This window comes from Myotis nattereri (genome assembly GCF_964212035.1).
Source record: "Myotis nattereri genome assembly, chromosome: 3".
Lineage (NCBI taxonomy): Eukaryota > Metazoa > Chordata > Mammalia > Chiroptera > Vespertilionidae > Myotis > Myotis nattereri.
In genome coordinates, this window is record NC_138077.1 from 71,541,144 (window position 1) to 71,557,007 (window position 15,864).

At 37.7% G+C, this 15,864-nt stretch overlaps 1 protein-coding gene across 1 annotated transcript in view; it reads left to right on the top strand.

Moving 5' to 3' along the window:
* Positions 1–8,755, top strand: part of LOC308515383 (leukocyte surface antigen CD47-like) — a 60,091-nt gene extending 51,336 nt beyond the window's left edge. Inside the window, exons 7-8 of the mRNA XM_081086000.1 lie at positions 7,027–7,075; positions 8,720–8,755. Coding sequence (XP_080942126.1) covers positions 7,027–7,058 — 32 coding nt within the window. The 3' untranslated portion in view covers positions 7,059–7,075; positions 8,720–8,755. The remainder of the gene's footprint in view (positions 1–7,026; positions 7,076–8,719) is intronic.
* Positions 8,756–15,864: the final 7,109 nt, after the last annotated feature.

Below are 15,864 nucleotides of genomic sequence, written 5' to 3' on the forward strand. Positions count from 1 at the left end.
ACTCTTCCCTCCAAGCTGGGACTTGTATATGGCTCTGCCACTGGTCAGTCCAAGGCTTGACCCTATAGCTGCTCCCTACATTAAACTGTATGAGTTTCTTATATATTTTGGATATTAACCCTCTATCAGATGTATCATTGCCAAACATGTTCTCACAGTCAGTGGGATCCCTTTTCATTTTGTGGATGGTTTCTTTTGCTGTTCAGAACTTTTTATTTTGAAGTAGTCCCATTTGTTTGTTTTCTCCTTTGTTTCCCTTGCCCTAGGCAATATATCAGCAAACATGAGAGATGTCTATGATATTGCTGCCTTTGGTGTCTTCTAGGATTTTTATGATTAGTGACATATTTAAGTCTTTTACCCATTTTCAGTCTTGTTCTTCTGTATGGTGTAGTTGGTGGTTTAGTTTATTTTTTTCCATGTATCTGTCCAGTTTTTCCAACATCATTTACTGAAGAGTCTGTCTTGAATCTATTGTGTGCTCTTGCCTCCTTTGTCAAATATTAATTGAGTGTAATGGCTTGGGTCAATTTCTGTAATCTCTGTTCTATTCTATTGATCTATATGCCTGTTCTTGTGCCAGTGTCAGGCTGTTTTGACTATAGTGGCTTTGTAGCATAATATGATATCTGGTATTGTGATTCCTCCAACTTTGTTCTTCTTTCTCAAGATTGCTACAGCTATTTGGGGTCTTTTTTGGTTCCATATAAATTTTCAGAGTATTTGTTATAGATCTGTGAAATATGCCATTGGTATTTTAATAGGCATTGCATTGAATCTATAGATTGCTTTGGGTAGTATGGACATTTTAATGATATTAATTCTACCAATACACGGTATATTTTTCCACTTGTTCATATCTTCTTCTATCCCTTTTATTAATGTCCTATAGTTTTCCAAGTTCAAGTCTTCTATCTCCTTAGTTGAATTTATTTATAAGTATCTTAATCATTTTTGTTGCGTTGGTATTTTTTGTTTAGATTTTCCTTCTGAGAATTTATAAAATGGTGTATAAAACTGCCATCAATTTCTGGGTGTTAATTTTGCATCCTGCTACATTGCTGAATTTCCTTATTAAATCTAGTAGTTTTTTTGTGCAGTCTTTAGGGTTTCCTATGTACAATATTATGTCATATGTGAATAATGACAGTTTTACTTCCTCATGTTTAATTTGGATGTATTTTATGTGTGTGTTTTTTTCTTGTCTGATTGCTGTGGGTAGGGCTTTGAGTACTATGTTGAATAAGAGTGGTGAAAGCAGGTATCCCTGTTTTTTTCCTGTTCTTAGGGGAAATGCTTTTAGTTTTTGCCCATTGAGTACAATGTTGGCCATAGGTTTGTCTTATATGACCTTTATTATGTTGAGGTATGATCCCTCTATTCCGACTTTGCTGAAAGTTTTTATAAAAAATGGGTGTTACACCCACCTGGCATGGTTTGGTGTTTGAGTGTCAAACTATGAACTAGGAGGTCATGTTTCAATTCCCAGTCATTGCGCATGCCTAGGTTTCATGCTTCCTCTCCTGCTTTGAAATAAATTAAAAATATATATTAAAAAATGGGTGTTTGATTTTGTCTAATGCTTTGTCTACATATTTTCATATGGTCATGTGATTTTTGTCTGAATGTAATGTATCACATTAGTGGTTTGTGAATATTATACCAGCCTTGCATCTCCAGAATAAATCCAACTTGGTCATGGTGTATGATTTTTTAAATATATTGCTGGATCCCATTCGCTAATATTTTGTTGAGGATTTTAGCATCTATGTTCATCAGGGATACTGGCCTGTAATTCTCTTTCTTTGTACTGTCTATATCTGGTTTTGGAATTAGGGTAATGCTAGCTTCATCAAAAGAAGTTGGAAGTATTCCTTCCTCCTGGATTTTTTGGAATATTTTGAGGAGGGTAGGTGTAAGTTCTTTGAATGTTTGGTAAAACTACACTGTGAAGCCATCCAGACCAGGACTTTGGTTTGTTGGAAGTTTTTTTTTTTTTTTTATTACTGCTTCTATTTCCTCAGTTAGTATTGGCCTACTCAGGTTTTCTGATTCTTCCTGATTTAGTTTTGGAAGATTTATTTTTCAAGGGATTTGTCCATTTTATCCACATTGTACAACGTGTTGACATATAGTTAAGAGTATTTTCTTACAATCCTTTTTATTTCTGTGGTGCCAGTTGTTCCTTCTGTGCTTTTGTTTCTGATTTTATTTATTTGGGTCCACTCTCTTTGTTTTTTAATAAGGCTGGTTAACGTAACATCAATCTTGTGTATTTTCTTAAGGAACCAGCTCTTGGTTTCACTGATCATTTGAATTGCTTTTTTTAGCCTCTATGTCATTTATTTCTGTTCTAATCTTTATTATTTCTTTCCATTTACTTATTCTGGGTTTTTCTGGTGTTCTCTAATTCATTAAGTTGTAATGTTAGATAATTTAATAAAAATTTTTCTTGTTTTTTGAGGTAGGCCTGTAGTGCTATGAACTTTCCTCTCAGTACTACTTTTGCTGTGTCCCAGAGATTTGGGGTTGTTGTGAGTTCATTTTCATTTGTTCTTAGGAATTTTTTTTATTTCTTTTTTGATCTCATTGGTAACCCATTCATCCTATGTAATAAAGAGCTGATATGCTAATTAGACTGGACAGTGGAACGACCTTCTGGAACAACCAGTTGGTGGGGGGCTGGGCCGCAAGGCAGCAGGGACCATGATGGCAAAGGCAGCCATGGACTCAAAGGCCTACTCTTGCATGAATTTTGTGCATGGAGCCTCTAGATTTTTTTTTTTTTTTACAATCTTTTTTTTTTTATTATTATTAGTTAAGGTATTACAAATGTGTCCTCATCCTCCCCTTTAACCCCCAACCTCCCCCCCACACACAAACTCATGCTCCCATCCCCCCGTTGTCCATGTCCATTGGTTTGGCTTATATACATGTATACAAGTCCTTCTGTTGATCTCTTCCCCTTACCCCCGTCTTTTTTTCTGAGGTGGGTTTCCTGTAGACAGCAAATATATGGGTCATGTTTTCTTATCCACTCATTTACCCTATGCCTTTTGACTGGGGAATTTAATCCATTTACATTTAAAGTTATTATTGATAGAAACTTGTTAGTCACCATTTTTGTTCTTTACCGCTGCGTTCCTTCTTTGTTTCCTGTTTTTTCTATTTACAGCAGACCCTTTAGCATTTCTTGCATTGCTGGTTTGGTTGTAATAAACTCCCGTAGACCGTTTTTGTCTGTGAAGCTCCTGATTTGACCCTCAATTTTGATTGATAGCCTCGCTGGGTATAGTATTCTTGGATTCAGACCCTCCCTTTGCATGACTTTGTATATTTCATTCCATTCCCTTCTTGCCTGATGTGTTTCTGTTGAGAAATCGGTCGCTAGTCTGATGGGGGATCCTTTGTAGGTAACTTTCTGTCTCTCTCTGGCTGCTTTTAAGATTCTTGCTTTGTCGTTGGTGTTTGCCAATTTAATTATTATGTGCCTTGGTGTTGGTCTTTTCGGGTTCATTTTGTTTGGGACTCTGTGAGCTTCTTGGATTTGTGTGAGTTTTTTCCTCCCTATATCAGGGAAATTTTCTGTTACTATTTTTTCAAACAGGTTTTCTATTCCTTGCTCAGTTTCCTCTCCTTCTGGCACCCCTATTATTCGGATGTTGTTTCGTTTATCATTGTCCCAGAGTTCTCTTAGGCTCTCCTCCTGCTTTTTAATTTTTTTTTCTAGAAGCTGTTCTGTTTGGGTATTTTTTTCTACCTTGTCTTCTAGCTCGCTGATGCGGTCCTCTGCTTCTTCTAGTCTACTGTTGATGCTTTCTATTGAGTTCTTTATGGCAGTGATGTCGTTTTTCATTTCTTCTTGGTTTCTCTTCATTTCCTCTTGGTTCTTCTTCATTTCCTCTTGGTTCCTACACATATTGTTGAATTGGTCTTCCATTCTTTTCATCCACCTTATGAGCATTACTCTGAATTCTTTCTCTGACAGGTTGCTTGCCTCCATTGCCTCTATTTCGTTTACTTCCTTTTCTGATGATGCCTGTTTTTCTTTCATAATTGGGTTGGTTCTTTGTTTCACCATGATTTCTCTTCTCAAGGTGTTTGGTTATGTAGATCTCTCTCTGTTGCGCTGATTCAAAGGCACAAAATACAACACAACAAGGCACAACGTACAAGGCACCGAACTAAATGCATTCACGGTCTTAATAACCCCAAATAAAGGTGACCCCCCCCCCCGCCCCCGAGCGAAGAGAATTAGGGGATAAAGAAGAAAAAAGAGAAAAATATTATAGAGAAAAATAAAAAACAAAAAGGAGTGCCGAAATGAGATTGGGAAAAGGGAGAGAGAAAAAAAAAACACACAAAAAGACCAAAAAAAACCAAACAACAACAACAAAAACAAAAACAAAAATTAAGAGAATGAAATAGAGGTGGGGAAGAGGCTATTTGTATGGGGAGAGCGAGGGATTGGAAATTAGATATATAAGTAGGGTGAAATTTAGACAGTGGGTAGAAAGAAGGAATAGGTAAAATCCAAAGCAGGAATAGGGTAAGAGAAACAGGACAACAAAAGGGGAAAAGTGAGGAAGAGAGTTTTGGCTTAAGGGTAAATGTGAGATAGAGAGAAATGATGCTAAAGGAACGATGAAAATAGAGTGTAGAACACTAATCCCAAAATAAAATTAAGAAAAATAAAAAAAAAAAATAAAAAATAAAATGACCTTTGAAAAAATGGTAAAAGGATAGCAATAATACTGGTTAAAAAATGTAGTAATTAAAAAGGTAAAATCAGGTGATGAAAAAAATAAAAAATAAAAAAAAATAGGTTCTTAATGAAATGGTGAAAAAAGAATTAAAAATATATATATATAAAAATATTCGAAAGTGAAGGTGCTTCAGATCTTCCACTCTTCTTTTTGGCACGCCTCAGTCCTGCCAGGCATTCAGGGGAGTGTTGAACTTCCCTGCGATACACTGTCCCTCTGTGCAGTAAACCACAGACCTGAATTTAAGGCAGGTTGTATTTTTTTACCAGACTGCCTTTATTTGTGATCGCAAAAGAGACAGTTCGTGGCTCTGCCTCTGGGTGGCAGTGTGTCTGGGTTTACCTCCGAGGCTCTAAGACCTCTCTATCAGTAGGGTTTTGTCCTCTATGGTATTTGAAACTGATTTGGGAAAGACCACTGCCCAGAGCTGGTTCCTTGCCACTGTCCGCTGTTTCCCAGGCTCCCCAAAAAGAACTTTCCCCTACAGGCTCTGCGAATGACCCCAACTGGGGAATCCCATGCGCTGGGTTTAATAATCAAATGCACGGATCTAAGGGGAACTGTAACAAGAGCCTGATAGTTGTGCGAATTCGCAAGCCTCCACCTTCCAGGTCTGCGCACAGTCTCCGCGCGCCCACTCGCCCCTGGCACCAAGCAGCCAGCAGATTGGCAAAGTCCAAGGCTGCTCCTTTACATCCAGTCCAGCTATGGGCTCATTTTTCGCGTTCCCTTCTGCCAGCAGCCCTGTGGGGCCCCTTCCCCACTCGCTGGTCACGCTGGTCCCAACGGCTGCGGCTGCGGACTCTGTGGGGCGCAGATTCCGCCCCGCGTGCTCGAGCTCGGTCCTCCCTCCAACCCGAACTGCAAACCGCACCTTTAGGGGATGTCCAACCTTTCAGTGAGAAGGAGCAATGCTCATCTGAGTTCAGGCAGTCACGCTGCTTGAGATCCCTTGTTTCCAGGTTAGTAGCTGGTCTCTGGATGCCGGCAACAACCACCCAAGATGGCGCAGTCTCCGCTGCTTAGCTGGCGCGCACCAGGAGAGGCTTCAGCTGCAGTCTCCAACCGTCCTTTTTTTTCCCTGGGGGGTTCTCAGTCTTTCCTAGCTGCAGACAATCTCTCAGCTGAAAATCCTCTACCTATTCGGGCTGAATGTTACCCGTTTCAGCTGCTCACCCTTATCTGCTCCAGGACAAGGCACAGGACACGTCCGCTTATACCTCCGCCATTTTCCCTCCCCGAGCCTCTAGATTTTTAATAACATTCCATTTAGCCTCCATGTGTTATAATGTTTTTAAATGTTTTTACTGTAATTGACTTTATTTCATTCCATTGTGATCTGAGAAGATGCTTGATATGATTTCAATCTTCTTGAACTTGTAGAGACTTGTTTGGTATCTTAATATATGGTATAACTTTGAGAATGAACCCTGAGCACTTAAGAAGAATGTATATTCTGCCACTTGCAAGAAATATTTTATAAACGTCAATTAAATTCATGTGATCAGTGTATCATTTAGAGTCACTGTTCTCTCGTGTTAATTTTTTGTCTGAAAGATCTATTTAGTCAAGTTAGCTGGGTGTTAAAGTCCCCTACTCTGCTTTTATTACTGTCAATATCTTCCTTAAAGTACTCCAGAAGTTTGTTTTTATATTTTCAGGTGCTCCTATATTGGGTGGATATATGTTTACCAGGGTTATAGCCTCTTACTGGATCTATCCCTTTAGCATTAGGTAGCAACCTTTACTGTGTCTTTTGATGGCCTTCATTTTGATGTCTATTTTGTCAGACATGAGTATTACTATCCTAGCTTTTTCTCATTTCTATTTGCATAAATTTTTTTTTTCCATGCCTGCACTTTCATCCTGTGTGAGTCTTTTGTTCTGATGTGGGTCTCTTGTAGACAACATATAATTGGATCATGCTTTTGTATCCATTCAGCTACCCTATATCTTTTGATTGGAGCATTTGATTCATTTGTATTTAAGGTTATTATTGATAGGTACCTATTTATTGCCATTGTAATTCCTTATGTCTATGTGTCTCTCTTTCTATTTCTTCTCATTAGAGCATTTCCTTTATCATTTCTTTCAGTGCTGGTTTTGTGGTGATAAACTCCTTTCACCTTTTTTTGTTGGAAAAGCCCTTTATTTTTCCATCTATTTTTAATCATAGTCTTGCTGGATATATTAATCTTTATTTCAAATCCTTGCTTTTCATGACCTCAGATACTTGATGGCATTCACTTTTGTCCTATAGAGTTTCTGATGAAAAATCAACTGACAGCCTAATGGGAGCTCCTTTGCAGGTAACAAATTGCTTTTCTCTTGATGCCTTTTAGTTTGTCTCTTTGTCTTTAATTTTTGACCATTTAATTATGATGTGTCTGGGCATGGGCCTGTTTGGGTTTTTCTTGCTTAATATGATCTGTGCTTCTTGAACTTTTGTAACTTTTTTCTTTACCAGATTTGGGTAATTTTCTGTCATTATTGCTTTAAACACATTCTCTAGCTTTTGCTCACTTTCTTCACTTTCTGGTACTCCTCTGAGGTGAATATTGTTAAGCTGTCCTGTTTTTTCTTTTTTTTTTTCTTCTTGGTTCTCTGATTGAGTGATTTTTTTCTATCCTGTCTTCTAATTCACTGATCTGATCCTCAGCTTTCCCTAATCAGCAGTGTATTCCTTTCACTGTATTATTTATTAGTGCCATCTCATTCTTGATTTCCAACTGGTCTTTTTTCATAGTTACTATGACTTTTCTCATGCTGTTGAGCATTCTTGCCATCATTATTCTGAACTCTATATGATAAATTTCTTATCTCCATTTCAGTAAGCTCTTCTTCTGAAGAATTCTCTTGTTCTTTCTGTTGGTACTAGTTTTTTGTCTCCCCATTTTAGCTGCCTGTTTCGGTTTGTGTCTATGATGTAGGGAGATCTATGAGTCCCAATCGCTAGTGCAGGACAATGTCAGATGCTGTTTGTGACTGGCCCTGAATATCCTGTTTAGAGCTTTGAGTAACCCACAGCTTGTGGTTCCCTCTGATGTGTCTGAGTGCCTTTGGAAATGACCTAGATGTGCACCACAGTCTGCTTTTCCTAGTCCCAGGCTCAGAAGGAAAGCAAGGAAAGACTCAAAGCCTCCAAAGATCTGCCTCTGCATGTAGTGTGATTGATAATTAGTCTTGATTTGCCTCAGGCTATTGACCACAAAGTTGGATGAGAGGTTTTCCAACAAGTCAATTGCTCCCTTGGATGGTAAAGGTCTGCTCCAGAAAGATGCTTACTGGAGTGTTAGGGAATGACTCATCACAGGAAACTGTGGTCGCTGTCTTCCAAACTCTAACCCCAGAACCCACAATCCTGAATTCTCTTCATACAGCTCTAGTCCATTCTGCCCTTCCTCTGCCAGACCCCAAGGTGAATGGCTGCACATGAAAATTTGTGCATTAGCCCTTCAAGGGTGTTCCTGCATTTCCGACCATCTCTCACTGGCAGACAGAAACCTTGCTGCTTCTCACAGCCAGATGTTATGTGGGCACTTTTCTCAGTTCTGGTGCTCTGGGCTGAGGGTCTCAGCTTGGGGTTTAGACCCCAGGATACTCAATGGGAACCCCCCACATCTGAGATATGCCTCTAGAACTTCAGCTGCTGGGAGCACAGCCCACCCCACCCTTTCACACATCTGCACTTCCTACCAGTCTCTATGTGGTCTCCACTTTCCATTCTTGGTTATCAGTGTTCTCTCCAGCTAGACTTCAGTTGATTATTCAAGATGTTTTTTCTGTATTTTAGTTGAAATTCCAGTTTGGTCCTTGGAGAGTGTCAGTGTAGCTTCCACTTACACCACCACCATTTTGGAAACTACCTCTGAATACTTTATTTTAAAATTTAACACTGTATAGGCTTAATTTCTTTCATTTATTGAATTAATTTTATTATTTTTTAATTTTAGCAGGTTCTAAGCAGAATACTATACATCCTCAAATGGTAAGTTAAAAATTCTTAAATGAATTGAGTCTGATAACTTGATGTTTTCAACTGAGGAATTGTAACTGAGATATTAAAACCTTTTGCTATCTGTTTAGTGTAAAATTAAATTAAGAACTTAAAAGTCATTTTATAACTTTTGCATAATTGAATCTAATTCTATTTTTAGAACCTATGTTTGCTCATTTAGTAACAATGAGATAGAATAAGTGATTCCTTGTGATACTGCAGATTTCTCATATCCAGTATTGGAAAGTTTATGTGTAAGCATAGTGGTCATTGTCTCTGCTGAAGGAAAGCTGATTCTAATATATTGCCTCACCTGTTGTATTTATTTGATGTGCATGTACAAAACAGTATTTCAGGCTTAAAATGAGGAATAAATTTATATTAAAATGATGTTATTTAAAATAATAATCTATAAAATAAATGTAAATATTGGTAGAGTATCTGTTCTGATTTATGATTCATTTCCCTCATTTTATAAGCATTTTTCTTCCTCTAAACTGTACTGTTGTTTTCACTATCTCTTGGATATCTTATTAAGCTATTTGAGAAAATTCCAAGAAAAGGAGTAAATTTAGGAGCTAAACTGAGAGAAATAAATTAGGTGGCTTAAAAGAACACCATTATAAAGAGAGATTCATCATGGTGACAGACACAAAAGCTACTTTTTTTGCAAATAACATTGGAAAGGACTATATTGTACTCATCTTCCCATAAAGGATTTAATGGCAGCTGTACCTGGAATGCCACAGGTGAGACTCCTGTGTGGCAGGAAGTGGGGATTGCATATGCTGCTAATTCTGATGAGCCTCAACAGACATGCCTGAAAGGCAAGGGGGAATAGGGGTGCTCTACCATGGGTGTTTATTCTAAGACTGGTGCCATAGCTACACTGTCACAAACACACAGCAGCTTTTCTTGTGCCTCTGTCAGAGATTATCCAGCCATTAAATCCTAACACATTTTCTTTGCATGACTTACAAATGATTGTTTTGCTCTCATTTCTTGTTAGCTGTATTATTTATTATGTTGCTATTCATTTTTGACTTTAATAATTTTTTCAAGATGTTAGGTTTTCTTGAACTGCGATGGACTAGGTGGGGTAGCAAATTCTGCACAGAAAAAGAATGTTGAGGATAAGACACTACTTAAACTATTAGTGAGACTTGGAAAGCTTTCCTTTTTAACCTTTATTGCTTTGGTTTTAGACTACAGGATTCACCATTTACTATATAGCTTATATGTTAGCATATATAAATTTTAGTATGAAGGACATGAAATAGAGTCTACTTTTATATAAATACTAGGGGCTCGGTGCACGAATTCATTCACCTTGAAAGGAACTGTGGGCTGCGAGGCTGTGGTAGGCACAGGGGCAAGACTTGTATATATTTCTTGATCCATTACCAGATCATAATTTGAACTGGTCCCCAAAGCAGTTAGAATGTTTTGTCTATGCCTTGGGGAAAATCTAGTGTTTTGTGTGTTTTTTTTTCTACCTTCACCTCTCTTTTTATTTTTAATATTAATCAAGAAATAAAAGTTTTTTGTTTTAATGTTCTCACCTCTGAGAAAAATACACTGCTCTTTATCTCCCAAGTAGTTGCATGCATTAGCAAGTGATACTGGGCTCGGGGACTACTGCTTTCTTTATTGGCCAAGATGAAGTCTATAGCGCCCCCAGTATAGAAGAACCTCAATTAATTACAATTTCTGATTTATAAATTTTAGGAAGATATAGTCTCTCACCGTGGAGTGAAACCAAAACATTTCACTTTCTTTCTCCCTAAATCTAGATCTATATTCTCAACTGACTCTTTCCTTTGTGGGGGCCTGTATGATCCACAGAAAGGCATTGTAATCAAATGTCTTATAATTAATTTGTATTGACAGTTGTGGAATAATTGGCATGATATTACTACCTAGTTGTTTATTTAGAAATGATTTTTAATTGTGGAACCTTACTAATAGTTTGCTTGGCTTGTTACTAATTCTTGGTATTTAAAGAATTGAGAGGAATGATGAATGATGGTAAGTATAAAAAGCACATACAATTATAGATTGGTTAAAATACGGACATTGAAAAGAAATAAAATTGCTTCCTGGAAATACGGTGTTTTAAATAAAAGGGACACTGTCAAAGCATAAAGGTTTACACGTGTTCATTTACAAAACTTAAATCTACTCTGTTAAAATTGCACCACTAGTCATATAAAAGCTGTAGGGTGTCACTCATCAGATCTCTGGTCGTACTGTTCACAGCAAAGAGAAGCTACTGCTTTTTACAAACAACTTTCAAATGCAGTGACAGTTACTGTGAAATGGTTTTTATATGACACATAGATAATCTGGCACAAATCTTTATAATCTTGACAGAGTTCCTTGTGTTGGTGATTTTTTTGCACTTAAGCTATGGTGGCTTAATATCTTTGCTTTTCCACAAAGGAACTTGATTCTAACCTTCAGGGAAAGGACTTAGAAAGAGGGAGAGAGAATCTGGCTGGGGTTGCTCAGTGATTGAGCTTCAAACCAGGAACCAAGAGGTCACTGGTTCAATTCCTGGTCAGGACACAGACCTGTTGTGGGCCTGATCTGTAGTGAGGAGCATGTAGGAGGGAGACAATTGAGGATGTTTTTCATTCATCAAAGTTTCTCTCTCTCTGTACTCCCTGCCTCTCTCTCTGGAGATCATCAACAACAACAACAAATTATTTAAAAACAAAACACCAACTCTTTTCTGCCCTCTCTTATAAATAAATAAATAAATAAATAAGAAGAAAAATGTTTGGCCACTCCAGATTTTGCTTTCTTTTTTTTTTGGGGGGGGGGAGGAGGGGGGACTCTGGGCTAACAATTTAAAAAAATTATTTATTAAATATTTCAAACACACACATTTGTTAAAGAGGTCAGAGATATTGAACGTTATAAGTATTCATGTAGCTCTGTTTACATTTTGATGTGTTTTTACCTTGTCAAAAACTTCATTCATTTGGTATTTTACTGTCATGACTTGATCATGAAAATAGTTCACTTTCCATTTTACTGTTTTAAAGTCTGTGACCTACCTGCTCACCTTTCTAGCAAAAGTGCAGCATTAACTCAAGAGGCTGTATTCCACAGTACAATTAATGTTTGCATAAGAGTAAAATCACACCGAATGTCTGTTGGTGGATTAAGTTTAAAAGAATGTTTAGGCTGTGTTCAACAAGCAGGTACAGAATGATCACACTTTTGTTGCTGTGTGTCACAGCCTTTATTACAATAATGAATGTTTTATTATAGTAATTACGGCCCTCCATAAAAAAATGTAGTTAGTAGGAATAAACAAAATGGTATTAAACAAAGAACTAGTGCCTAGAATTGTAGCATGGTTTGCTCATATTTTCATTCTGGTGTCTTATTTTTTAAATTTTTTGTTCTTTCCTTTTCTATTGTGGAGTCATTCTTCTTTAGTTGAATAGAGTAATGAAACCCCTTTTGCCCATGGTCAAAAAAACCAGTTATAAGAACCTTGAGTACCACTTCCTTTGTTGATTTCCCTTAAGAAGTGACTTTTTTGAACCACTGTATGAGGAGATATAGCAGTTTTTATTTGTTAATAGCACATAAAATCTATAATGACCCTTGAAATGTCCTTAATTTTGCTAATATTTAGCTGTTCAGAATTTATTGGTTAATTTTAAATGTCTGTCTGGTGGGATTGTTGAGCTGACAGCTAACAGCATGATGCTCACAGTGTGTCTGCCTCATCCATGACTGAGGTTCAAAGTACCCTCCTAGGGAATGTTTCCTCTTTGATTTATACCTAATCACATGTTTGTTTCACTTACATTACATGAAGGTCTAAAGTGATCTAAAGTGAATGTGATGGAATAGTATTCTATATTCTATGAGCAGTAGCTTTTGCTTTACAAAATCAACATCCCTTCGTTTGTCCTCAGCTAACCCAGCAAATGAAAGTGATCAGACTTGGTTGATCCTTACTCTCATTTGTCATTGCCCTTTCCCTTCCTGCCACGAAAATGGCTAATGATCTCCCTGCGTTATATCTGTGACTTTGCAAACCTAAGATTAAATGTTTATTTTTAGATATTATATATCTGAAACAATTCCAAATTTTTAAGCTACATGAACTTATCAATGCATAGAAAATTGACACATAGTAACTAAATGTTCATTTCTTAAATTTTCAGGACGAAAAGAACGGAAGTGATGGACTCTGACTTGCAGAGTAGTAAGATGTGAAAGGAATGCACTTAAGTTTAAGGACCCTGACCTTGACTCACTCACTGTTCAAGAGAAGAAAACAAGAAAAGTGACTCTTATCTATAAGAGAAAGTAAATCATTGAATTTTAAATGGTTATTACAGTTTAAGTTTTTATTCAATTATTTGTAATTTAGTTAATAAAAGTATTATGATCTGTGTTGTGTGCCCAATTGAGATCCAGATTTTTATTGTTATTTTTCTTCAATTAGGGGCAAAAGTAGAGTGGTCAACTTCCAAAAATGACACCTTTCAGATCCTAGGATCTGTTGACTCTAGGTCACCAGTGTAAATTGGTTCAAGATGAAAATTATCTGACACTAACCTGGTGGTTACCCAGAGATGTCACTGAAAAATGGTGGCTTCTATCGAACCTCAGGAAACTGAGGTTCACAGCCACTTTGGCAGTTATGGTGTTAGCCGGATATGGGTCTGCCACTTCTAGGTCAAGGACATAGCAAATTACGTACAGACAGGAATTTAGTTGGAAACATTTGTGTGTTACTTTTGTGTGATGTGATACTCTTGGAGATCATGGTGTTCATTCTTAGGGGTTGCCATTCACACATGCTTCCTTCAACAGATTTAGGGTAATTTTTAGAAATATATTTTTATTAATTTCAGAGAGGAAAGGAGAGGAAGAGAGAGATAGAAACAATGATGAGAGAATCATTGATCAGCTGCCTCCTGCTTGCCCCCTACCTGGGATCAAGCCCTCAATGTGGGCAAATGCCCTTGACTAGAATGGAACCTGGGACCTTTCAGTCAAAAGGCTGACATTCTATCCACTGAGCCAAACAGGCTAGGGCAGATTTAGGGTAATTTTACTGATGGATGTCTTTTTCTTTTATTCACACAACCTTTCAACCCTGTCTTGTCCTCCTGTTGTTTGCTTCTGCTGTGCAAGATGTAGCACCTTTCCTCCTCTTTGAACATGGTCCAGTGACATGGTAGCGTCATTGCAGAAAGGAGCCAGACTTGTTCTCAGAGAACTGTGTTCACACGTTTCAGCAAAAATAGCGATGGTTGTAACATATATATTCCCTTCTTTGGATTTAAAGGCACAGTCTATGGTGTTTTTTCACTTCTCTTCTGATCTGGGGCATGAAAAACCAAGATGGAGGTTTTAACTGTATGTCCCCTGCATGGCAACAAAGTGTGTGTCGCTGTCAGGCCAATAGATCAGCTCTTGAAAGGGCGGTTCTATAGCTACTGTATCTGTGTTGCATGACATACACCCATCATCTTCCTCCTGTGTCCTGCTTCATATCCCCCTGACTCCACTATTGAAAAGTAAAGCAAAACCCCGTTTTCTACTCCGTTAGAAGAAAATTAACGTTCTGACAGTGTGGTCACCTGGAGAATGTTTAGGTTATTAGCACTCGTTTTCCTCCTTTGTAGGTGCGTATTTGTATGTGCACGTGTATAAGACAGGCACATGCTTCTTCTGTGCAAACAACAGTGGGTACCTACAGGGGAGCAAATGCTAATTCATGCTTTTAGCAAAAGCACTTAAAAACAAATATCCTTTTTGGGTGGAATTATATTTTATGAGAATATTTGATCACTTAAAACTTTTAAAACTTGTAGGTCAGTTGCCAAGTCTTTTGACTGCTCACCAATACCCTCTAAAAATACTAGTGATTCTTCCTGCTTGTGTAATAATAAGACATACATATTTGTGGTTGTATTATAAACAGTTATTTCTCAGTCCACTGAATGTTTCCATGTGCCTCTTTAATGTCAAAATTGTCATATTTCATGTTGGGACCAAGTGGTATGACCTGTAATGACTCTCAGAAAACCAGATACACTATGAAGAGTGCGCTTCTTGAAAAAAAAAAAAAAGAAAAAGAAAAGAAAACTATTTTTTCCCCTATTTGTGTTGCTGTCCAAAATATTATATTATGTAGAGGGAGCTGTATTCCTTTATACAACTTGCATGGCTCCTGCTGCTCTTTGTTTTCTGAAAATATTTACATTTTAGGAATATTCTTTGTTACTTTAGAAAACAATTTCATTGAAAGGAGGGAAAAAACAGATGGACTTGGAAAAGATTGAAATTCTTATTCTCTATTAAGCAAAAGTCAGCTATGGAAATCTTTATAGTGAACTTTTTATACACTAACATTGTATCTTTTAATATGCAGTCAGCTCTCCTTTATTTGGGTTCAACTGGGACTTATCCATCCTTTATGGTTTTTAACGCTGCCTATCTTTGGAGGCATTCACTGCATGAGACAAGACAGAGAGGTAGCAGGATAAATGCCAGATGAAAGCTAGTCTTGTTCTGAGTCATTGTCAGCTTCTCTGGAAAAGGGACCACAGCAGTGGCATCCCTCTTGCTTGGGCATCATTTTGCCAGTTCATTCTCATTCCATCAGACTTGTCATGGCTCCCAACTTTCTGTCGCACCTAATTAAAATTGCCAGCAATGTTTTGGGCATCATATATCTGTGTCCCCCATAATCTGCTTTTTTCTCACTGATTCAAGTTTTGCCATTGATTCTTCTGTTCAATTTTATTGTATGTCCCTCAGAGTGAAGCCATTTGTCATTTTTGCAGCAACCATTTCAACCTTTCTGGCCAAATCAAATTTTCCCTCTGCCCCAAAAGAGTATCTTTCAACTCTTCCTTTCCCACTCGCTCCCCCCACCTTTTAGTGTCTAAAGTTTTACATATGTCTTCTTCCTCCCCCCCCCCCCCCGCATTGACTCCCCCCAGCCATTCCCATCCCCCTCTCGCTCCCTTTGCAGTCTATCCACATCTGCCTGGCCCCCTCTTTCCTCTTAACTTACCTTTTCTGCTATACCATTTGTGTCTGCTTAGCTCTATTGGT